Source organism: Bombina bombina, chromosome 7 (assembly GCF_027579735.1).
Source record: "Bombina bombina isolate aBomBom1 chromosome 7, aBomBom1.pri, whole genome shotgun sequence".
NCBI classification, from domain to species: Eukaryota; Metazoa; Chordata; class Amphibia; order Anura; family Bombinatoridae; genus Bombina; species Bombina bombina.
Genome location: NC_069505.1, coordinates 494,458,165 through 494,482,147, shown reverse-complemented (window position 1 = coordinate 494,482,147; position 23,983 = coordinate 494,458,165). Strand labels below are relative to the sequence as shown.

The 23,983-nt window shown below is 42.6% G+C and overlaps 1 protein-coding gene across 1 annotated transcript in view; it reads right to left on the bottom strand.

The window, feature by feature from the left end:
* Positions 1–1,386, bottom strand: part of LOC128636465 (olfactomedin-4-like) — a 42,001-nt gene extending 40,615 nt beyond the window's left edge. Inside the window, 1 exon segment of the mRNA XM_053689480.1 lies at positions 1,276–1,386. Within this exon segment, the coding sequence (XP_053545455.1) occupies positions 1,276–1,386 (111 nt within the window).
* Positions 1,387–23,983: the final 22,597 nt, after the last annotated feature.

Sequence of the window (23,983 nt, the reverse complement as noted above, 5' to 3'; positions counted from 1 at the left end):
AAATATTAGTACTAAATATTAGTACTATGAAACATTATAACTTTAATGTGTCATCGTTTTATATTGAATAAATATGATTTTCACATTGAAAATTACATTTGAATGAGGGTAAATCTGTAATAATAAAACTCATCTTCATGGAGACTTCCGGTGGGCGGGCACTGGCAACGGACGTATCTGGGAGAGCTCCGTTGTCGGATCCTAGTATTAGGCAGCGATTAACGTTAAAAATAGCCCATTAAGCCTACATCCTTGGCAGAGGGATCCTAACCCCTGTCCGGACGCGCAAAGGCAAGGAGATTCTCCAACTTCTCCCCCACCGGAGCGCAGACAAGCAAAGAGTAGTAACGGAGGAGCAGGAGTCAGAACGGCTCAGATACCGCAGGACTCATCTCAACTCCTCTGAATGTGGCAGCTGCTGAGTGGAATAGCCGAAAAGACACTGGAGAGAAGCCAGCAGTTGTAAGGCAGCGGTAGGAGCTAAATAACGGAGGTCAGTAGTGCTGTGGCGGCCATTTTCCCTACACGCAGCAAACTTTTCCTCTTAATGACACATCAGCCTGACACTGCTGTTCAACAGCGCTGCACAGTATACGCAGCACAACAATAATAAGCTCCTGGGGTGTGGGGAGAAGCGATAGCCCCTTCAGTATAACTAGTGCGGTGTGGTGGGAAATTGTTTTAAGACCACAGCACAGGATCAAAACGTTATCGGCATAACCCCTTACACACACGCAGGTGAAGTAGCATAACACAGCTCCTGTGGGGACCAAGGGAGATAAGACTTTCATTGCTGGGCCTTCATTTATTAATTGACTGGAGGAATAGAAGGGAGGACCAAGCCCCCTGTGATTTAAATAAAGTGTCACCCTTCTTTCTGACATCTTTAGCCCCCTGTGGGCAACAGGCGATATGAGGAGATAAACTCTGAGAAGCCCCGCCCCAAGATACCCCCCCCCCCCAGAAACTCTCCTGAGCTATCTACTGTCCTGACTTGATCCTTGCAGACCATAAGATCTTAAGAAGTGGTGCTGGTCCTGGTACTGGGACACCTTTTGTCTGTATGCAAAAATATTACACTCCATATAATAAAAGAACTGATACCATGTCCAAGCAACGCCAGCACGAAAGACGGCAAAAAAGCCAAGCTGAAGTGCACACACCGCCTGCGGCGGCAATGGAGCTCGCCGATCCTTTACCACAAGACACCCACCCAATAGTCTTAGTCTAACAGCTATCTGCTTTATTCCTACCAAAAATTGAGCAATTACAGACGGGACTAGACACCTTATCCTCAGATTTTAAGATCTTTTCTACACGACTAAACACAGTGGAGCAAAAGGTAGCAGATGCAGAGGGGCAGCAGAGGGAATCAGCGCTAGACATCACGCAACTACAACGTCAAAATAAAGCTTTAATGTCTAAAATAGAGGATCTGGAAAACAGATCCCGGCGGAACAACATCCGTGTGGTGGGGTTAACTGAAATGGTTCCAGGTTCTGCGCTAATGGAATTCGCAGAAAAAGAGCTCCCGAAACTTCTGGGCATGGCTCAATCAGATATCCCATGTGTCGCAGAAAGGGCGCACCGCGTGGGTCCTCTACCACTCAACAATGGACAGAAAACCTTATCCAGACAATTGATGATCAAATATCTCAACTTCAAGGACAAAACCCTTATCCTTAAAGCCTACAGACAAACTAAGGAACTAGTCTATGAAGGATCCAGGATACACCTGTTCCAAGATTACTCGGCCGAAGTGGCAAGGAAGCGCAAAGAATTTTCTCCCTATTGTAGGGAACTTTTGGAAAAAGGTGAATCAGTGTCCCTCTTGTACCCAGCAAGACTCAAGCTACAGACCCCTCAGGGTCCGAAATTTTTTGAATCTACCACGCAGCTGCGTGCTTTCATGGCCTCACGACACCCATGCAGAATGGATCAAAATGAAGCAGATGGAATAGAGGAGGAAGAGGTTCCTTGAAGCCACAGCAACACTTTCTGTGTAATATAAACTGCGTGGGATCCATGATCCTTCGCTATATTTGTTGGAGTTTATTAATCTTGTTTGCTGGGACATGATAGAGGAATGGAGGCTGAGGACATATCTGAAACATGATGTCTGTGGGCATAGCCCAGGACATCATCTCATATCCTTTTTTGAAATATGGGGGGGGAGGGGGGGTTCATCGTTCGTTATTGATTGCTTGTTCTACTGTGTTATTGCATTACTTCTTTGTTCACTGTTACTGTATTGTTGAACTGTTTTTCTCCCTTGTTCCTTTTTCTCTCAACTGGGTGATATCGCTTTCCCAAAATACGCACTGCACCTTATTTTTGACTGCTAAGAATTATTAACTGATTTTATCTTCCATAGCTGTTAGAGATTCGGCATAACTCAAATCTTTGTTGTTTCTAAAGGGAGAGGACCCCAGGGTGTCAGAACCGTAAGTAGTGAAAGAGAACACGCACACAAACACTTAAAACATAGATCACAGGTGGCACTGGGCCAGTATATTGTAGTAGTCTTTAATATAAAGGTCGTCCCATAGGGGCCCCCTCCTTCCACTAGCCTTGAAGATGGGGCTACATATTATCTCATGGAACGTGGGAGGAATCACATCCCCATTGAAAAGAAAGGCTATATTGAAATATCTGAAATCTAGAAAGGCAGACATAGCGATCCTCCAAGAAACCCATCTGAAACCCATAGAACACCAAAAGTTGAAACAGGGGTGGGTAGGTGAGATCATTTACACTAAATATGAGAGCAGCAGAGCTAGGGGGGTAGCAATCCTCTTCCGCAAGAATCTAGATTACAACATAACCCACACCGTGTTAGATCCCCAGGGACGATACATTTTACTCAAGCTCACAGTTGACAGAACTCCAATGCTCTTAGGCGGGGTCTATGGACCCCACACACATAAATCAGCCTTCTGGAGCGAACTTAGAGTACAATAACTGAAAGTTGCAGATGTCCCAATAGTCCTAGGTGGAGATTACAATATTGCACCGCAGACCCCTGTTGACAGATTTCATAATCCGCTACACCCACAGTTAGCTCGTAACACAAATCTCAATGCTAGGAGAGACACAAATCTACTTCGTAGGTTTCGAAATGCACTTCTCACTGACATCTGGAGGGATAGGAACCCGGAGGTTAAGAGTTTTACGTGTGCCACTCCGGCAAAAGACACTCTATCACGCATTGATTATTTTTTGATTTCTGGGTCCATGAACTCCAGGGTCAGAGACGCGGGAATAGATGACCCAGTTCTCTCAGACCATGCCCCAATCACATTAAAGTTACAACTAGGGGCAGCCAGACCTTTCAGTACCAGATGGTTATTCCCTAAGTACCTGTTGCACGATGACAACTTTAGGAAGCATCTTATAGGGGAGTGGCTAGCGTATGCTGAAACAAATCAGGGACATAGGAGCAATCCAGTACTGTTCTGGGAGGCAGCTAAGGCAGTACTGAGAGGCTCTACGACGACTTAAGTCATACATTTTAAAAAGAAAAAGCAGGTCAGGGAAGAGTTGTTGCTTAAACAACTTTTAAATGCCAGAAATAGATACTGACCTAACCCTAAGACAGTGAACAAACTCAAATATCAAGACACCAAAGCACACAGGGACACATACTTAACTCAAAACGCAGCATGGGATGCCACAAGACTGCAGGCCAGGTACTACCGCTATGGCAATAAGACAGGAAAGATGCTGGCTAGACTGACCAAACTAAATAGAGGTAGTAACACAATACCGGCTATTAAATACAATAACATGGTTTATACCGACACAACAGGAATACAGAGGGTATTTACGCAATTCTATTCAAAATTGTACACCATGCGTGAGGTAGACACAAACACTCGGGACAATTTCTGGAGAGACATTCCACTAGCCACATTAACGGAACCCCAGCGACAAGCACTAAGCGCAAGCATAGCCCCAAGTGAGGTATTTGCCTCTATAGGGAAGCTTCCTCTGGACAAAGCCCCGGGTCCTGACGGCCTACCTGGGGAGTTCTATAGGATACTTGGGCAAGAAATAGCTGGTCCATTGACCAAGTTGTTTAACGGTATTCTACAAGGCGAAGCCAACTTGTCGCAGAGATTCACAGAGGCAAATTTCAGTTTGATTCTCAAACCGGATAGAGACTGCTTGGCCCCGGAATCTTATCGCACGATTTCATTAATGAATTCGGATTATAAATTGTTCACGAAAATTCTAGCAGATAGGCTAGCGATAGTGCTCCCTAACCTCATACATGAAAATCAGACGGGATTTGTGAAAGGTAGATCTTCGGTAATCAATGTGCGCACCCTGCAGTTCTTACTCACCCATTATTGGGACAGAGCAAGTAAAAATCGGGTACCACAACAGGACGAAGCATGTGCACTGCTAGTGGACGCGGAAAAGGCCTTTGATAAGGTCCTATGGAGTCACTTGTTCTATACTCTGGAACGATTCGGGATAACTGGGAACTTTGCGAGAGCGTTAAAAGCAATGTATACTAGCCCCCAGGCTGCGATAATGGTGAACGGAGTGCCATCCCAACCATTTGCCTTGAGTAGAGGAACGAGGCAGGGCTGCCCGCTCTCGCCTCTTTTGTTTGACCTGGCGTTAGAGCCTCTCGCCGTGAAGATCAGACATACTACAAAAGGCCTCAAAATAGGAGACAAGACATTACATTTGTCACTTTTTGCGGATGACATGGTGTTGTACATCCAAGACCCCAGACTAAATATTCCACTACTAATGGATATTATTAAAGACTTTGGCCTTATCTCTGGCTACAAAGTCAACACTGATAAAACAGAGCTAATATGGTTATCTTATGCCAACGATATACCTGACCTCCACTACGACTTTCGAGTAGCTTGGACTATCTTTAAATATCTAGGAGTCAAACTCTCTCAAGATCCGGCGAACTGGTACGATATAAATTACGCACCCCTGAAAAAAGGGGCCTCGGATCTGACCAAGCACTGGGTGGGACTACCATTGACTGTTTCAGGCAGGATAGCCCTCATAAAAATGGTTTTATTTCCCAAGTTGCTCTACGTAATGCAGATGTTGCCACTACTTATACACAAGAAGGACTTGCTTTATTGGAAGTCACTCTTTTTGTCCTTCATTTGGGCTAGGAAAAAACACAGAATTCACTCCAGTAGAATGATGAGCACAGTTCCCTCGGGAGGTATGGCGGTCCCAAACGTCGAGCTATACTGCTAGGCAGCACAGGCGACATACGTCCTAGACTGGCTAACGGGAAATAGTAATTTCACAATCCCAGAACTAGAGCGGCATGTCGTTCAGCCATGGTCGCTTTCTGCTCTTCCACATCTTAAGGCTGATAAGCTAGATAAGTTTCTGATACATTATCCCCTCATGTCGCAGCCTCTACATGCTTGGAGAAAACTGTGCAGTAAGTTGAAATGTAGCCATGAAATCTCGAAGTACATACCCTTACAGGGGAATCCACATTTCGTGCCAGGTATAACCACGCAGACATTCAAGACCTGGAAGTCCTTGGGACTAGACAGAGTATCCAAGATGTTGGAGGGTACTGGAAAAACTATATGTACTTTCTCACAGCTCCAAACGACTTACAATCTGCCACGCACGCACCATTTCGCCTACCTTCAGGCTAGGCACTACGCCTTGGAGTTAGTTAACTCAGAGAATTTCCCTGAAACTAACAGTGGTGTCCACCAACTCTGCAGTATATACTCTCAGGTTTGCACTTCCATCTCTCCAATTTACAAGACATTGTTGGCCCCCACTAATGTACGCACCCTGGAATATCTGGGTGAAAAATGGACAGGGATTCTGAATGCTCCTATAACCAAAGCACAGATTCAAAGTAGCATTGAAAATGTTCGGAAGGCCACTCTGGCGATGAACATTAGAGAATCTCACACAAAAATCTTGCAGTCAGCCTACGTGACTCCTAACCAATACAGAAAATGGGAAAGGGATCACACGGGGAACTGTCCGAAGTGCTCTAAGGCACAGGCGACCTTGTCGCACATGCTATGGGAGTGCCCCAGACTGAAGAAGTTCTGGGGGATGATTTGTTATTGGTTACGTTCCCTAAACATACAAGTGGAAACGCTTACACCGCAAATGGTAATATTCCTAGATACACCTGAACTACCCAGAAGTAAGGCAGCTTTTCTGCACAATGTCATTCTCCAAGCAAGGAAAACAATTCTGAGGTACTGGATAGATAGACGCGCACCAACCCTATCGCAGTTAAAAAATGAGATACATACACAGCTGATACACGAACAGGTAGACACTATGGGAGATATGGCAAATCGCACGGCACGTTTCATGAAAAAATGGGACACTTATTTACACTCACTACATGCCTCACAACTGGCGAGAATTCTATACCCCATACGCAATTCCGAATATCTGTTGGAAGCTCAGTTGCGAGGAGAATGGAAGGTAGATTTTGCAGAACAGTGAATAGAGAGATATCGCTTCCTTAGTGGAAGGTGAGACGTGAACCAGGCGGGGGGGACTGACACCCTGGGGGAGAAGGAATAGCCGGCTGGCTGAGTATTAGGTTGCATAAGGGAGGAGGGGGGAAAAGGGGGGGGAAATTAAAAAACTGTGAGAGATATGTCATGCTGATGTAAGACCAATTGATAAATTAATGCTAATTTGATATTCTGTAACAATATTATATGTTATGTTATGTTATTCCTGATGATTTCTGACTCCCCAGGAATAGGGGAATGTTTTCTTCTTCTTTTGTTTTGATTCATGTTATGTCTCTTCACAGAATAAATAAAGAATCATAAAAAAAACTCATCTTCATGATAAACAACTTATTTCCTTTGAATTATTTTTCTATATGTATTGAGATTATATATAGCATCCCTGGGCAAAGGTTTCATTTTGAATAGGTAGATATTTTATTTATTTTTATAATATTTTACCAGGAAAGATACATTGAGATTTCTAGAGTTTTCAAGTATGTCCTGGGTACACAAAACATTGCATTGATACAATGGGTACAATAAAATAAAAAACAATAATAATACATTTGCCCAAAAATTTAACATAGAACAGGTAGGAAATATATAATCGACAGGTGCATTCTGTTTTGAGATATGTATAGAGGGATCTCTTAAAGGATATTAGGCAAGGTTTGAAAGTGTGCAGGAGGTCGCTCCATAATTGTGGTGCTTGCATATATTTTTATATGTACATACATATTGATATTTCTATGACAACATGGGTGCAAATATTCCTATACATAGGACCAATAAATGTAGCATACATATATAATGTTATTTGTACATTGAAACACTCATAATTTCTTTTGGATTTGCAATTTCAATGAGAAACAGGCCTGAAAAAAGCTCTTTTTCCTCCTTTACACCTAGTTGAGCTGGGGGTAATATTTCTCAATGTATCGACAGCCTCCGACAGTGTATTAATGGTTAGCGATTTCATTGGAAACCTGGTATAATTTATCGATTAACGGCTTCTATTACTTTCTATGGGACGCGAAGATCTTTTCGGCAGCCGAAGTCCGGCTGCCGATATTGAGGTATAACGCGCCATTGGAAACAGTCGATAAATGATATTGCTTTCGACAGCATATTTAACGGTTTGCGAGTGCACGCAAACTGAATAACGACTCAATGGAAGCGAGCCCTAAGACGTCTATCATGGAAGCCCTTAGATTTCTGTATCTTGCACAATACATTAGAAGTTTGTAATTTAAATAAGAAAACCCCATTAGGCAACTAACTGATCGAAAATCTCGATGCAAAAACCACTCTCCTGGATGGACAGACTGATGGCTTCCCAGTTCTTCACTTCTGGAATGTGTACTGCTGACAAGGAACATTGATTCTTCTCTGCCCAGGATAGGATCTAAAACACTTCTAGCATTGCCAGAGGACTGCGGGTTCCCCTTGATGATTTATGCATGCTACATCCATGATATTGTCTGTCTGACTAGAAACAGATATACTTATTCTTCTTGAGAAGGGGCCAGTACTGAAGAGCCCAAAGCATTGCTCAGAGTTCAAGAATGTTTATTGGTAACCTCACATCCAGAGGAGGCCAAACTCCTTGCGCCCTTCGAGACTCCCAAACAATGCTCCAACCCTGGTGTCTGTGGTCACAATAGTCCATGAAGACTGACGCTTTTTAATAAAGAATATTTTTATTGTACACTTGCTTTTTTACTAGTCACTGGTATCTGTGGTGTATTACACAAATACAACATTTTGTTTGGGCCTCCTTTGAACAAGTTTGTTGCGGTCTGCTGCTTGCTGGTCTTCTCAGTCAGCTGGGCGGCTGTGAAGTCCCAGCCTGCTGTTATTGCACCTGGAGGTGCTTCCCTTCCTGTAAGTGCAATCAATCTATTTTCTTTTTTCCCTTGTTTTTACGTTACTGGGCTATGGTTGTTTGCTCTTTGTGTCTATACAGGTTATAGGGGTGCTTCCTCTAGATATACCTGATTGGACATCATTGCTGGCTGCATACAGTGAGCTGGACCACTGTGAAGTTCCAGTCTGCCCCACTAGCACCGTTGGGTGCTACACCTTTGTGAGTATATTCTAACACTCTGCACCATTTTCCATTTGCTCTGGTGGTACTAGGCCATGGTGGCGCCTCTGTTTTCTTTCTTCTGAAAGTCACATAAATGCTGACTCTTTGATGACTTCCAGAAAAGACACCTTTGTAACTGTTGATAAGTAGCTCTTTGGAAAATTGAGAGAAAGTACGGAAGCTTTTGAGTATGAGCAATCACTAGCACAGTGGAGGAGCTTGAACAAGGATGTTGTCCAGATAAGGGGTAATAGGGATACCCTGGGCTCTGATTACCACCAGCAATGCTCTCAAAACACCTTTGTAAATATGTGTGAAGCTTTAGCTAGGCCAAAAGAAAGGGCATCAAACTGATAGAGTTTGTTGAGGAAGGCAAATCTTAGAAATTGATGCTGTAAATAGAGATATGCAGATATGCATCCTTGAGGTCTATTGTAGACATCTAGAGGCCTTTAAAATTTAGCTGCAACTCAATGAACTTTGACATTTAATGGACATTTAAGTGTCAAGTATTTTTTTAACGGACCAGTCAACACATTAGATTTGCATAATCAACAAATGCAAGATAACAAGACAATGCAATAGCACTTAGTCTGAACTTCAAATGAGTAGTAGATTTTTTTTATAACAAATTTCAAAGTTATGTATATTTCCACTCCCCTTGTACCATGTGATAGCAATCAGCTAATCACAAATGCATATACGTATAGTCTGTGAATTCTTGCACATGCTCAGTAGGATCTAGTGACTCAAAAATTGTAAATATAAAAGACTGTGCACCTTTTTTTTAATGGAAGTAAATTGGAAAGTTGTTTAAAATGACATGCTGTATCTGAATCATGAAAATGTAATTTAACCTGAGTGTCCCTTTAAAGATTTTTTCTTTCTTGAAAGTAGAGACCCTTACAAACTTGTTTAGAGTTTTTAAGTCCAAGATGGATCTGAAAATCCTTTCTTTCTTTGGGATAATGAAAAGGTTGGAGTAAAACCCTTGATCCTGTTGTAAGACAGGCACTGGGACAATTACTCTCATATCCTCTAGATCCTGAACACATTGGCCCCTATTTATCAAAGGTCTTGCGGACCTGATCCGACAGTGCGGATCAGGTCTGCAAGACCTTGCTGAATGCTGAGAGCAATACGCTCTCCGCATTTACCATTGCACCAGCAGCTCACAAGAGCTGCTGGTGCAACGCCGCCCCTTGCTGACTCGCGGCCAATGGGCCGCCAGCAGGGAGCTGTTAATCAACCCGATCGTACTCGATCGGGTTGATTTCCGGCGACTCCTGTCTGCCTGCTCAGAGCAGGAGGACAGGGTTATGGAGCAGCGGGCTTTAGACCGCTGCTTCATAACTTGTGTTTCTGGCTTGATAAATGGGCCCCTTTGAATGAAGGCAGATGCCATCACAGGATTTTGGAGACAAGTGACAGATTGAATCACCCTTGTGGAGGCCTGGACCGAAAACCATGATGTTTGATGTTTTGTATCCAGGGGTATTCGACTGAATGAAACCAAGCCTTCTGAAAAAGACTCAATATGCCCCCTACCAGAACAGATTCTGGTTTGGGGATTGCATCTTTATGCAGACTTGGGGTTGGAGTTTGACTTTTTGGACTGCTTGCTTTTAGCCCAGGAAAAATCAAGCTTCCAGGCTGGCTTGGAGTACTCTGACCTTTGAGAGTAAGAAGGCTTCTGATCTCCTAAGGAACGAAAAGAATGAAACTGGTTACCTGATTTTTTCTTTCCTTTTATATATCGTATCTTGAGAAAGAAAATCTCCTCTTCATCCAGTAATAGTCTTAATGATTGAGTCAAGGTCAGAACCAAAGCATCGCATATGCTGTCGGCATTTAAAATTGCAAAAGCATTTCTGGTGACATGCTTGTGCAATGCCACCCCCTGCACATTCACTGACAATCGGCCGCTAGGAGGGGGGGGCATTCATTCCGATCATATCTGATCAAGATGATTGCAGTCTGCCACCTCAGAGGTGGCGGACGAGTTAAGGAGCAGCGGTCTTAAGATCGCTACTTCTCTGACAGAGACTTCCGTTAGGGGGTGGAGCTTGCAGCAGCATACTTCATGTCAGCATTGTAGCTGAGTGCCTGAAAATCGCTCCCCCACTCTATACCACTTTGCCCGGATTTTCTACCCTGGGTTCCTGGTGGGCTTCGGCGTGGCCTTTTTCCCCCACAGAGTTGGAAGCCGATAAGGCCGAAGTGGCTTGCGAATAACGCCGTGATTTTAATTTCTCTTTGGAGCAACAAATTCATCAGGTGTCTCCAGGGTAAACTTACCTGGAAGGAAGAATTGCCAGATTGGTGAAGGCACAAATATGGCAGTGTCTGGGACTGGAGATCCGTTGACAGCTGTGCTGCTTGAGGACGAAGCTGTTGGTATGCGGAGTGATCCCAATGTCACGCTCTGATCTTGCAGGCGTCAGAGGAATCTGCAGGAGCAGTCCAGACCAGCAGTGCAGCTGCACAGGGCTACAGTGTCGCAGCGTTGCTTCTGGATATTATCCCGGTAAGATACCGGCTCAAGTTGAGACAGACTAGTTGATTCTACTCCCTATGATTGCAAGTATGGGGCCTTATAACTCTGGGTGACTTTGAGTACTGTTGAAATGAGCGGCTTGTTATCTATTTGTCTCTCGAGGGGGACAGATCCTTTTGGAGGGGTATGAGAGTAAAGAGGTTGTGACCTCTTCAAGGAGAGGTTTTTTTTAGCAATAGAGGAAATTAAAAATCCTAAGAAGTGTGGGATAAAGAGCTGTTTTGCTATGGGAGACGTTTGTTCTTGTCCCTAACCAATTTGAAGGAACTTCCCAGGAACTATCTCTTGCTTACTCCCCCCTATTGTTATCTAGCTCCACCAGATGCGGGTCTGAAAACTCAGTGCTGCCCCCCTCCAAGGTGGACACTTTCAGTAACTGTCAGTGATCTCCATCTCAGCGAACTTCTCCTTATACAAGGGAATTATTCCTCTTACCCAAATAATATAAAAAGGGACTTGGAAGTCTGGTTACTTCTTACCTTTGGGGTTTGATTGAAGAAATATTATTTAAGATTATCATGCTTTACAGAATAATGTCTTATGTCATTGGCTCAGTTAGTTGATATAAATACTAGTTCAGAAGTCAATATATAACTGTGTGTGCTACTTATTCCTTACATAGAACTTTCCTCAGACTACAGCAAAAGAGAGGCCAGAGAAAGAAGAGCCACAAAGCCACACACAGCGCTCCCGGTCCCCTCAGACTGGCCACAAATGTCTTTAAACTGAAAAAAATTGTGAAAGTGCAAAAAATCACTAAACATACACCTCAAATGATCCTAGCCCATTGCAGAGGCTAACCACATGCTGCTTGAGGTAACCGCTAACTGCATGGAGCAGTCAGTGGTTTCCTTAAATGGCCAGGTACCCAATTTTAAACTTTGTATCAAAAGGTCCCAGAAGAGTTGGTAGAGGGTTAAGAGGGATATATAGGTTCCTAGATAGCCCCCACAGATGTAACTAGGCAATGATTTGCTAAAAGAATCAAAAACATGTGTCAGCAAGTAGGCAGGCTAAGTCCCCTGGCTATACTTAAAGGGACACTGAACCCAAATTTGTTCTTTCGTGATTCAGGTAGAGCATGCAACTTTAATCAACTTTCTAATTTACTCCTATTATTAATTTTTCTTCGTTCTCTTGCTATCTTTATTTGAAAAAGAAGGCAGCAAAGCTTCAGAACTCTGGACAGCATTTTTTTTTATTGGTGGATGAATTTATCTGCCAATTAGCAAGGACAACCCAGGTTTTGCACCAAAAATGGGCCGGCATCTAAACTTACATTCTTGCATTTCAAATAAAGATACCAAGAGAATGAAGAAAATTTGATAATAGGAGTAAATTAGAAAGTTGCTAAAAATGTCATGCTCTATCTGAATCGTGAAAGAAAAAATTTGGGTTCAGTGTCCCTTTAAGTGAAAGTACCTTCTTTTAGCCTGTGGGCTGTGTAAGTGCTGCAGAATGACTTACCCAAGTGAAGCATCACTCCACTGAGCTTACCAGGCACGCGACTGTAGCTGTATCCAGTAGAGAGCACATCCAGTTCTTGCCCAGGTACAGCAGAGGATTTCAGAGGAAAAACCTTACTTTAATTAAAAGTAATAAAAACTTACCTGTGAAATAAAAAAAATAAGATTAAACTATAAAATAACCTAACATAACTATTCTAATAAAATTTAAAAAAAACTACCAATTAAAAAACTTAAATTACATGATTAAAAAAACACTACGAAAAAATAAAAAAACCTGAATTATAAATTAAAAAAAAACTAATACTACGAAAAAATGTAAAAAAAATCTAAGATTACAAAAAATAATAAACACTAAAATTACAAAAAATAAAAAAAATCTAAGATTACAAAAATAATACATGAAATTATCAAAAATAAAAACAATTACACCTAATTACACCTAAGCCCCCCAAAATAAAAACTACTAATCTACAATAAACTACCAATAGCCCTTAAAATGGCCTTTTGTAGGGCATTGCCCTAAGTTAAACAGCTATTTTGCATTAAAATATTACAAAGTCCCCCTAAAAGTAAAACCCCCCACCCAACTAACCCCCAAAAATAAAACACCTAAGTCTAAATAAAACCTAAGCTACCCATTGCCCCTAAAGTGGCATTTGTATGAGCATTGCCCTTAAAAGGGCATTCAGCTATTTTACATCCCTAATAAAAAAAAACACCCAAAAATGTTTTTAAAAAAACTAACACTAACCTCATAAAATCTACTCATGGTTCCTGAAGTCTGGACATCCATCTTCATCCAGGCGGCGAGAAGTCTTCATCCAGGTGGCAACATCTTCATCCATCTTCTTTCTTCATCCCGGTGTCGTGGAGCTGTGGAGTCGCGGAGCTTCTTTGCCGGCGGCGTGGACATCCAGCGTGGAGGATCCTCTTCATACAGTTACCGCCATACACTGAGAGCTACTGAAATCCTATTGACTGTTCAAATCAGCCAATAGGATTTCAGTAGCTCTCATCCTATTGGCTGATTTGAAAATGGGTACCTTACATTCAAGCTTCAGTGTACGGCTGTGACCATATGAAGAGGATCCTCCACGCTGGATGTCTGCGTCGCCGGCAAAGAAGCTCCGCACCTCCACAGCTCTATGACACTGGGATGAAGAAAGATGGCCACGTGATGGATGAAGATGTTGCCGCCTGGATGAAGATGGATGTCCGGACTTCAGGAACCGTGAGTAGATTTTATGGGGTTACTGTTATGTTTTTTTTTTTTGTTGTTTTTTGGGGTAAGGGTTTTTTTTTTAGATTACAGATGGGCACTATAAAAGAGCTGAATACCCTTTTAAGGGCAGTAAAAGAGCCGAATGCCGTTTGAAGGGCAATGCCCATACAAATGTCCCTTTAGGGGCAATTGGTAGCTTAGGTTTTATTTAGACTTAGGTTTTTTATTTTGGTTGGGTGGAGGGTTTTTACTTTTAGGGGGGACTTTGTAATATTTTAATGTAAAAGAACTGTTTAACTTAGGGCAATGCCCTACAAAAGGCCCTTTTAAGGGCTATTGGTAGTTTATTGTAGGCTAGGGGGTGTTTTATTTTGGGGGGGCATTCTTTTTTTGGGGGGGCTATTTAGGTTTTTTAATTGGTAGTTTTTTTAAATGTTATTATTTATTTCACAGGTAAGTTTTTATTTATTTAAAGATAGTTATGTTGTAACTTTTAATTTAAAGTTAGGGGGTGTTAGGTTTAGGGGTTGTTTAATTTAGTGTTTTGCGATGTTTGGGTCCAGCAGTTTAGGGGTTAATGGGTTTAGTTTATTAGTTACAATGTGGGGGCCGACGGTTTAGGGGTTAATAACTTTATTTAGGTGTCGGCGATGTAAGGGGTGGCGGTTTAGGGGTTAATAGTTTTATTATAGTAGTAGCGATGTGGGGGGCTGGGGGTTTAGGGGTTAATAGGTTTATTTAGTGTCTGCAATGTCGGGGGCGGCAGATTAGGGGTAAATCATTTTATTTTGTGTCGGGGAGCAGCGGTTTAGGGATTAATCACTTTATTTAGTGTCGGCGTTGTCGGGGACGACGGACTAGGGGTTTATGTTAGGGTGTTAGGTTTAAACTTAACTTTCTTTTCCCCATAGACATCAATGGGGTTGCATTATGGTGATTTGCCATTCCGCGATCGCAGGTGTTAGATTTTTTCTAACACTCTCTCCCCATTGATGTCTATGGGGGAAAGCGTGCACGAGCACGTCAAGTCAGCCCTTGGCTTTTGTGCGATATGTAGCCTAACGCACCATAACGCTCAGCACAAGGAGGCTTTTCAGTAACTCGTAATGGCAGCGCTATGGAAAGTGCGGTACCGCTCATTTTATTGCGTTGTTTACGCACCCGTTATAGTGCAAAACTCGTAATCTAGCCGAATGCAATTTAAAGTATTTCATAACATACCTTCAGCTTTAGCACAACTCCAGAATTAAGCACGCCTTAGACTATCAATTGAGCAAAAACTATTTCCTTTCAACTTGTAATATGAGTGCAAGAATAGAAGCGCTATTGATTTCACCTAACCCTTAAAAGACCACTTAATGCAGTAGAATTTCATGATTAACAAGTGCATAATAAAAAGACAATGATTTAACACCTTTTCTGAATTTCAAATAAGCATTAGATTTTTTTCTGACAAACTAATTTTTTCTTCTTAAACGGGAAGAGTCCACAGATGCATTAATTAATTTTGTGAATTCAGCACCTGGCCACCAGGAAAAGTCAAAGACCCCCCAGCCAAAAGCTTAAATACCTCCCCCACTTCCCTCATCCTCCAGTCATTCTTTGCCTTTCGTCTCAGGAGGTTGGCAGAGAAGTGTCAGAAGATTGAAGATAGTGTCTCATAGAGGGTAGTACTCTTTGAAATGGGACTGGAGATTTAAGTAATTCTGTCAGTCTCTCAGTGAGGGCATGGGTGAATGTTAGAATCCGGAGATGCAGGGGAAGTTCTTTTGCAAAACCATCCCAACTCATATTAACAGCTCCTGGGCAATCAGCGTTGACGAATTTCGCTGCCTGCCTTTAGTTGCTCAAGTTCACGTCAGAAGCAATGCTACTATCTGTCACACTTGAAGGGCTGTGTTCCTGTTCCATGGCGTAGATTCCGGTAAGATCGTTTCATATTATTTTGACCTGGTGTGGTCACGTTGTATTCCATTTCCGCACCTTGACAGAGTGGCGACGGAGGGAGTCTGTTCGTCAGTTGTCTGGTTCACGGGAGGTGGTGAGTGTCCCAGCCATTGGAGGGTGTAAGGTGCCTTTAGTGTTTGTCCATAATTACAATCTCCAAGTTATGGAGGATTCTTATTTTTTGGAGACAGATATCTCTGATTCAGAGAATACGTCTTGCAATGAATATGAAATGGCCCGGGTTATCCATGCCCATCAGTTATGTGCCGATTGCCGTTCTAGAGTACTCTAGAGCCATCCGCCCCTGAGGATTCCATGTCCTATGAGGCGCGTGCCCCATAACCTTCCTTTGCTATGCAAGCAGGGGTCCCTATGGCCATTACTTCTTCTCCGGAAGGTGACTTATTTCCTCCAGAGGTTACAACATTGTTCCACTTGGCCTTATGCATGGTGTTGGCACATTTATATCTCCCTAGAGAGGTATTTTTAAGATACTGTCTGTGTTCTGTTAACTGGGGTTCGTCGGGCGTGGGATCAGTTAGACATTCTGGGGGAGCGATGGCCTCTGAGGCTTCAGGGGCCCTTGCCCTCGGGGGCCAGAGGCATCCATTGACCCGGTGGGGCATCATTTTGCCTTCCGTTATAGACTGGCTCATCTGCGTGTTCTACAGACATGTTTTGGCGGTGCTGGAGGATTCCAGCCCTACTGGGCCGAGGGATCCTTGGTCTTCTGTGCCGGACGGCAAACTGGGTTAGACGTGTAGCGATGAAGACAATCTCTTTATCGTCTCAGTTTTGTTATTTCTTTAAGTATCTGTTCCAGTTCTGAGCTTGGGAGGATACGGCCTCTAATCAGCGGGTCCAGTTGGAGGGCCGTTTTCCTTGGGCGTTCACCCTCGGGTGCTGCCTTTTTTTTATTTGAATCCGGTTAGGATATATTTGATTTGTTTTATGAAGCTCATGTCTGTTATAATTAGCCGTTGTGGGAACATTTCTTCTCTGGAACTGATACTTGCGATTTTATGGTTGCGTGCGCACTTCCTTCGAAGCTGCGTGTTTCTATATGATTATTCCTTGGGGCTTCATTTTTTTTCTTGGATCTTGGACTGTTCAGGGGTGTTCCTTGTACCAGGTAGGTACTGGTCAGCGCAAGCTGCTGTTCATTATGGTTCATGTCACCCACGTGGTGCCGGTGTATTGGTTACCTTGCTGGGTGTTGAGTCGTTCACTTCGATGAAGTGTTTGTGTTATATTTATTTTATCCATTTACTGTTGGGGTGTTTTCGTTTTTCTATACGTCAACCTGCTCCTCGTCTTCGGTTAACGGAGTCGGAGAGTTTGTTCCTCTACTGTTTTACTAAGGTTGGGGTCTGGGTGCGGACCTGTCTGTCTGTCTCCTCGTGGGTTCTGGAGGTCCTTGGCCTCGGAACCGGAGTTTCCCCATTCCCAAGGGTTTGGAGGTCTGAATGATCGCTGGATATCCGGGTACCAGTTTGGATGACTTTTTTTCATTCTATCTTGGTATCTTTGGGTGTCCGTTTTCTTGTGGTAGTCTCCGGTACCTATTGAGGTTACTGGGACTGCTTTTTTCCCTTTTAGGGTGGTCCGGTCATCTAAGTTCGGAAGTGCGAATATGTCCGTCTTCTCTTGTTCTGGGCTCATAAGAGGGAGCGCAGGGGTTGAGTTTCTCCCCCTTTTTTTCCCCAGCAACCTCCCCTGGTTCACTCTGCAGAGGAGTTGTGGGGTTTTTTATGGCCTTCCTTGTGTGGTACAGGGATTTCCGGAAGGGTGATCCTGTGAGGATTTTGGCTCTCCGTCTGAGGGGCTTGTTCATCCTGCCGGGTAGCCTAGTGGGAATTGCCCAATGGCTAAGGTGGCAAGTTTGAATACAGCTTTTGTTGGGTGTTCTCCATTATATGGAGCCCTGTCCCTGGTGACCTTCGGGGTCCTTGGAGAGTTTGAATCCAGCTGCAGCTGATTGTCTTTTCACTTGTATACAGATTGCAATAAAAAGATGAGTTTTCTTGAAGTATTGCACTTGAATCTCTAGGCTTGTTCTCTAGGGTGCAGAGGTTTCAGGGTTCAGCTCCACCTACGGGTGTGGGTTGCCATCTCTTAGATCTGTCTAGATATTTGTCTATGTTCTTGGTCTGAGTTTCTTGCGAATGTACTACCTAGAGTGCTCTCTCCGTATGAGGTGACCTGGGGTTTCCTCGGGTCATACAGCCTGCCCCGGTTTTCGGGGGGTCTGACTTAGCGCCATGTCTCTTGACTGAGTTGTGGGTCCGGATCATTAGATTTGGTCCTGGGCGGTTCAGTTCGAACCTTAGGGTTTAGCACGTCTGCCTGTCCCTTCAGAGAACTTTGGTTCTTGCCTGAAGGTTAGTCTGATGCTTTTTGGATGCATCTTTCAGTTGCCACCAGTGGCAACTTTTGCTTTTGAGTTGAGGTTGTTTGTCTCAACTGAGCTGGTTGTAATGGTCGTTAAGTTATTGCTCAATGGTATTGCTTACCATTTCTCTTTAAGCTTCTTCGCCCTGTCTACGGCTGGGGAAGTTGTCCCCTTGGCATTTATCCTCTCGGGGAGGATTTTGGAAGTCTTAAGGCTTCCATGGAGACCCTGAGTGGGTCCTATCTTCTCGTTCAAGGATTATTATTCCTCCCTTGCGTGCTATATGCTATGGAAGTTGGCTCTGGTACTAGGGTATCGTTATGGCTCAATGCCCTATCTCCCTTTTTTGGGAGTGCTCCTTCTTTACGGAAGGGAAATGTACAAGGGTTCCGGACCTGTGCACGACGTATCTATTATGGGCCACCTGTAGTGGCCAGATGGTTAGCCTAGTTTCCTAGCAAGCGGAAGATTTGCAGTTTGCAACCAGCTGCAACTATTGCATCTGGAATTTGTGCTCGTACGCTGTTTGACAGTTGTGGTAGCATGCCAGATGCTAGTAATTGGTCAGGGGTTCATTCCTTGTAGGCCCTCCATTCTCTCTTGAGACGGACTTTGTCAGCCCTTTTTTTGGGGCTGAGTCTGTTTTTCAGAGTGGGGTCTGACTGTTAGCCCTGTTATCCTCCTGGGAGGGTCTCGGGTGTTCCTTCCTCCACTGGTTACATTGCTCTGCTGGTGTTGGATGTCCTTTTGGGGTCCGGATTCGTCCTGGACGGGAGTTGTTGTCGATGTCCAGCACTCCCTGTGGGATGGGGTCCCATGATGGCTTAGGGTCAGTTTATCTGCCCTGGAGCTGGAGCTCGCGAGTCTGTACTACCTGTATGGGAGTAGTTTTAGCATTTGTATCTGCTGGACTAGGGTTCTGGGGAGCTTGTGGCTCCCTGGCACACCATCTGTCATATGTGTTGTGTCAGAGGATCTGAGGGTGGATTTTGTTCTTCCTCACGATCGCTCTATCATTGGCTCTTTTTCTTTCTAGAGAGTTCTTCTCCTGGGTGGTTGTCTTGTAACAACCTTCATTTCTCTTGTCTTGTTGTTCTCCTCCCTAGTCTGATGGTCCTTTGGATCTCCTTCAGGTACTCCGTTCTCTCCTTCGGGGGTAGGTGGAGGTACTTCCTTCGGTTAGTTTGTGCGTTGGGAGCTTGCGGGACTTGGCTCCTCTGAGGCATTGTGCTCAGCGGAATCTAAAGATTTTGAGTGGTCTCCAGCACGGCTTTGCCAGTTGTTTAACTGATGGGCAGTTACTGTGTTTCTTTTTATACTGTTTTTTATGGGTAATTCCAGGCTGTGATGCCTTTCGAAGGCACCACATTCTGTACCTGCCCGCTTGTTTGCATTCAGTGTCCTCTATAGCTTGGGTATTGTTTTCCCAAAAGTAATGAATGCAACTGTGGACTCTTCCCATTTAAGAAGAAAAACTTAAATTATGCTTACCTGATCATTTTCTTTTCTTCTGACGGGAAGAGTCCACAGCTCCCCGCCCGTGTTTTATCGATGAGGCGGCCGTAGTTTAGTTTCTTCTTCTCGCACCTTTTTCACCCTGATATTTCTCCTACTGTTCCTTGTTCCCTTGGCAGAATGACTGGGGGATGAGGGAAGTGGGGGAGGTATTTAAGCCTTTGGCTGGGGTGTCTTTGCCTCTTCCTGGTGGCCAGGTTCTGAATTCCCAAAAGTAATGAATGCAGCTGTGGACCCATCAGAAGAAAAGAAAATTATCAGGTAAGCATAATTTAAGTTGTTCTCCCATTTTCTGGCCTCCTGTATCATGTGATAGACATCAGCCAATCACAGACTAGTATACGTATACCCTGTGAGCTTTTGCACATGCTCAGTAGGATCTTGTTCCCCAGAAACTGTGAATATAAAAAGACTGTGCAACATTTGATAATGAAAGTAAATTGGAAAGTGTCTTAAAACTGCTGCTCTTTCTGAATCATAAACGTTTATTTTGACTTGAGTGTCCCTTTAATAGCGCTATTATTTTGAACTCCACTTGCAATCTAGCCCTGATATGGAAAAAATTAAGGGTCAGATTACGAGTAGTGCACTGTTACTTGCAAGTGAAAAGGGGTTTATGGCGGGTGTTTGCGCGCATCAGGTTTAGCGCTCGTATTACAAGTTTAAAGTGATCCAAACCTAACTAATCCGTAACATCTCTCCCTCTAGCCCTATGCCTTTAAGATTTAAGATTACCAGGGGAATAAGAGGGGCCAAATGCCCACCTGAAATTTATAGCCCACAATAAACTCTTACTTGACCCACTTTTTGGTGCTGAGTACCATTTAAACCTCTTAAGGACCAAGGTATTTCTCGGTTTCTATGCTCAAATAACAATTTTGGCATGTTTGTTTTCTATTGGTTTTACCTTAATTGTCTGCTCTCTTGTTAAAGGGGCAGTCAACACCAGAATTTTTGTTGTTTAAAAAGAAAGAGTATCCCTTTATTACCCATTCCCCAGCTTTGCATAACCAACACTGTTATAGAAATACACGTTTTACCTCTGTGATTACCTTGTATCTAAGCCTTTGCAGACTGCCCCCTTATTTTAGTTCTTTTGACAGACTTGCATTTTAGCCAATCAGTGCTCACTCCAGGGTAACTTCACGTGCATGAGCCCAATGTTATCTATATGAAACACATGAACTAATGCCCTCTAGTGGTCAAAAGGCAGTCTTCAAGGTTTAAGAAATTAGCATATGAACTAAGAATACAAAGATAACAAAGCAAAATTGGTGATAAAAGTAAATTGGAAAGTTGTTTAAAATTACATTTCCTATTTAAATCATGAACGTCTTTTGAGGACTTGACTGTCCCTTTAAGTAAACTCATACATATTATACATTTTTTTATAACCGACAAGCAGGCCTTTCTAGTGATACCCTATATGGGTATATAAAGTAACAACAAATAGGGATGTAATAATGAAAAATTGAAAAAAACAATCAGATAGATTACGAGTTTTGCGTTATGAGGGGTGCGGTGCTAACTTGCACGTTATTGTCACCGCTCACTTTCCTACAGCCCTGGTATTACAGGTTTTCATAAACCTGGCGTTAAAAGGCAAGAAGTGAGCGTAGAGCGTAGAGCAAAATTGTGCTCCATACCGCACTCCAGTGCACGATTTCCCCATAGACATCAATGGGGAGAGCCGGCTGAAAAAAAGCCTAACACCTGCAAAAAAGCAGCGTAAAGCTTCGTAACGCAGCCCAATTGATTCCTATGGGGAAACAAAATTTATATTTACACCTAACACCCTAACATGAACCCGAGTCTAAACACCCCTAATCTTACACTTATTAACCCCTAATCTGCCCCCCCCGACATCGCCGCCACCTACATTATACTTATAATAACTTTAGTGTTTGTGATGCGGGAGGGCCTCGGTTTAGGGGTTAATAGGTAGTTTATGGGTGTTAGTGTACTTTTTAGCACTTTAGTTATGAGTTTTATGCTACAGCTTTGTAGTGTAAAACTCATAACTACTGACTTTAGAATGCGTTACGAATCTTGCGGGATAGGCTGTACCCCTCCCTTTTTGGCCTAAAAAAAAAAAGCTTGTAATACCAGCGCAATAGAAGTCCCATTGAAAAAAAATTGTGTAATAGCAGCGGTAGTAAAAAAGCAGCGTTATGAGCCTTAACGCTGCTTTTGTACTCATAACGCAAAACTCGTAATCTAGCCGAATTTTTGTGGTTTTATTTATTACAATTTCTACAAAACTAGTGTAGCTAAAGAAAAATACCTCCAAATAAATTCATTATGTTGTCCTGATTTAACAAATACCCCATCCATATATGTCTGTTTCCAAGTAATTTATAGCAAATATAGACCAAATACTACAAAGATGGCATTATTGGTATATGTGTATATACAGTATGTCCTGTAAATACATATATATACACATATTAATACATAAATACATATGTACACATATATACATACACATATACATATATTTAGACATATATATGTATGTATCTCAATGACACCTAAGACCTCATATCTTTGAGCCTTTATAAGTTTTTTTGTGAAATATTCTTTTTGAATAATTTTTATTAGATGTTGTTATTATGAGTGTAACTGTAATTTGTATGTACAGACAACTGCAAAAGTTAAATACCAAACATAACATAACAAATACCCTACTTATTAAAGATCTTATGTTCCAAAATTACTATGGTACACTAGTGTCATTAACTCAAAATTAATTAAATTATAGCTAGCAAAAAGTAAATACATTGTGACATTTCCCTGTTCCGTTTTTAATTTCTTGTATTATGGAAATCAATTAATAATTAACAGGGTGTGCTCATTCAAAGAAAGACAATCGCCTTTGAAATGAGGAAAATATTTCATTTTGCTCTTTATGTAATATTGTTTGATAGTTTGGATAGGCAAACAATATCATCCAATAAAAACAAGGAACTATTATAACTGCCAGGAAAAACAAGAGAGACAAAGTATATATATATTTAAATTAATCTTCATAGAAATGCCATCTAGGATATTATACACAGTGATATAAGTATTGTGCTTTTACATTCAACAATTACACAAGACCGACCAGAACACGTAACAAAATTGTATATTCTCCAGATTGTGTAGTAATCAGGGGGAATAAAATTATATTTACACCTCACTAACGAGGTCCACAAAAGGTCAAAATGATCATCTGAGGTTTCCATGTCTCTTGTTCAGAAGAGAATTGTCCGGTATTTTGGAGCTGTCATTCTTAGTCAGAATCAGACTGATATACCTAAAGGGACACTGAACCCAAATTTTTCAACCTGGGTTGTTCTTGCTGAGTGGTGGATAAATTCACACACCAATAAACAAGTGCTGTCCAGGGTCTGAACCAAAAATTGTCTGGTTCCTTAGCTTAGATGCCTTCTTTTTCAATTAAAGATAGCAAGAGAGCGAAGAAAAATTGATAATAGGAGTAAATTAAAAAGTTGCTTAAAATTGCATGTGCTATCTGAATCAGAAAAGAAAAAATATGGGTTCAGTGTCCCTTTAACTCTACTTCTGTGAAAATGACAATTCCTGGTTAAGTGTGTCCTTTTTCTCTAAATGTGTGTATTATGATCCTGGGGAAAGTCTCCCTAAGAGTGATAGGGGAAACCAGACATGGACCCCCTGCCCAATGTGCCTAGAGGGATATGGCTGCACCTCACCGAAGAGACCCATAGAAGGCCGAAACAAGCACCTGGGGTTGCTATGTTCCTCATTTTGGAGGAGGATTAACTGGTATTTCTGGGCTTATTCACCCTTTTTAGGTGGGCTCAGAATTATATACTTCAGGAAAGTGCTCCTCTGTGAAAGGCACAATTGGGCTAAAAAAGGCTGCTCTCTGGTGGTCATTCGCCAAAGAACAAACTACTGAGCCATTGTTCCTTCCTAGTTGAGCACTTATCTCTCTGTATATATTTCTATTATTATCCTAGGGAAAGTCTCCCTAAGGGTGACGGGGGAAACCAGATGTGGACTCCATGTCCAATGTGCCTAGGAGGGATAAGGCTGCAGAAGACCCACAGAATGCAGAAACCATTGTCTGGGGTTGCCATGTTTTTCATTCAAAAGAGGAATTGTATGTTATTTAATAGCTGGACTTTCCGTCTTTAGATGGGATCAGATTGATATATTTTAAGAAAGGTCTCCTTTGTTAAAACGCACAATTGGGCAAAAAGAGGATGTTCCCAGGTTGTGACCGCCATAGAACAAGCTACTGAGGCATAGTTCATTCTTGGTTG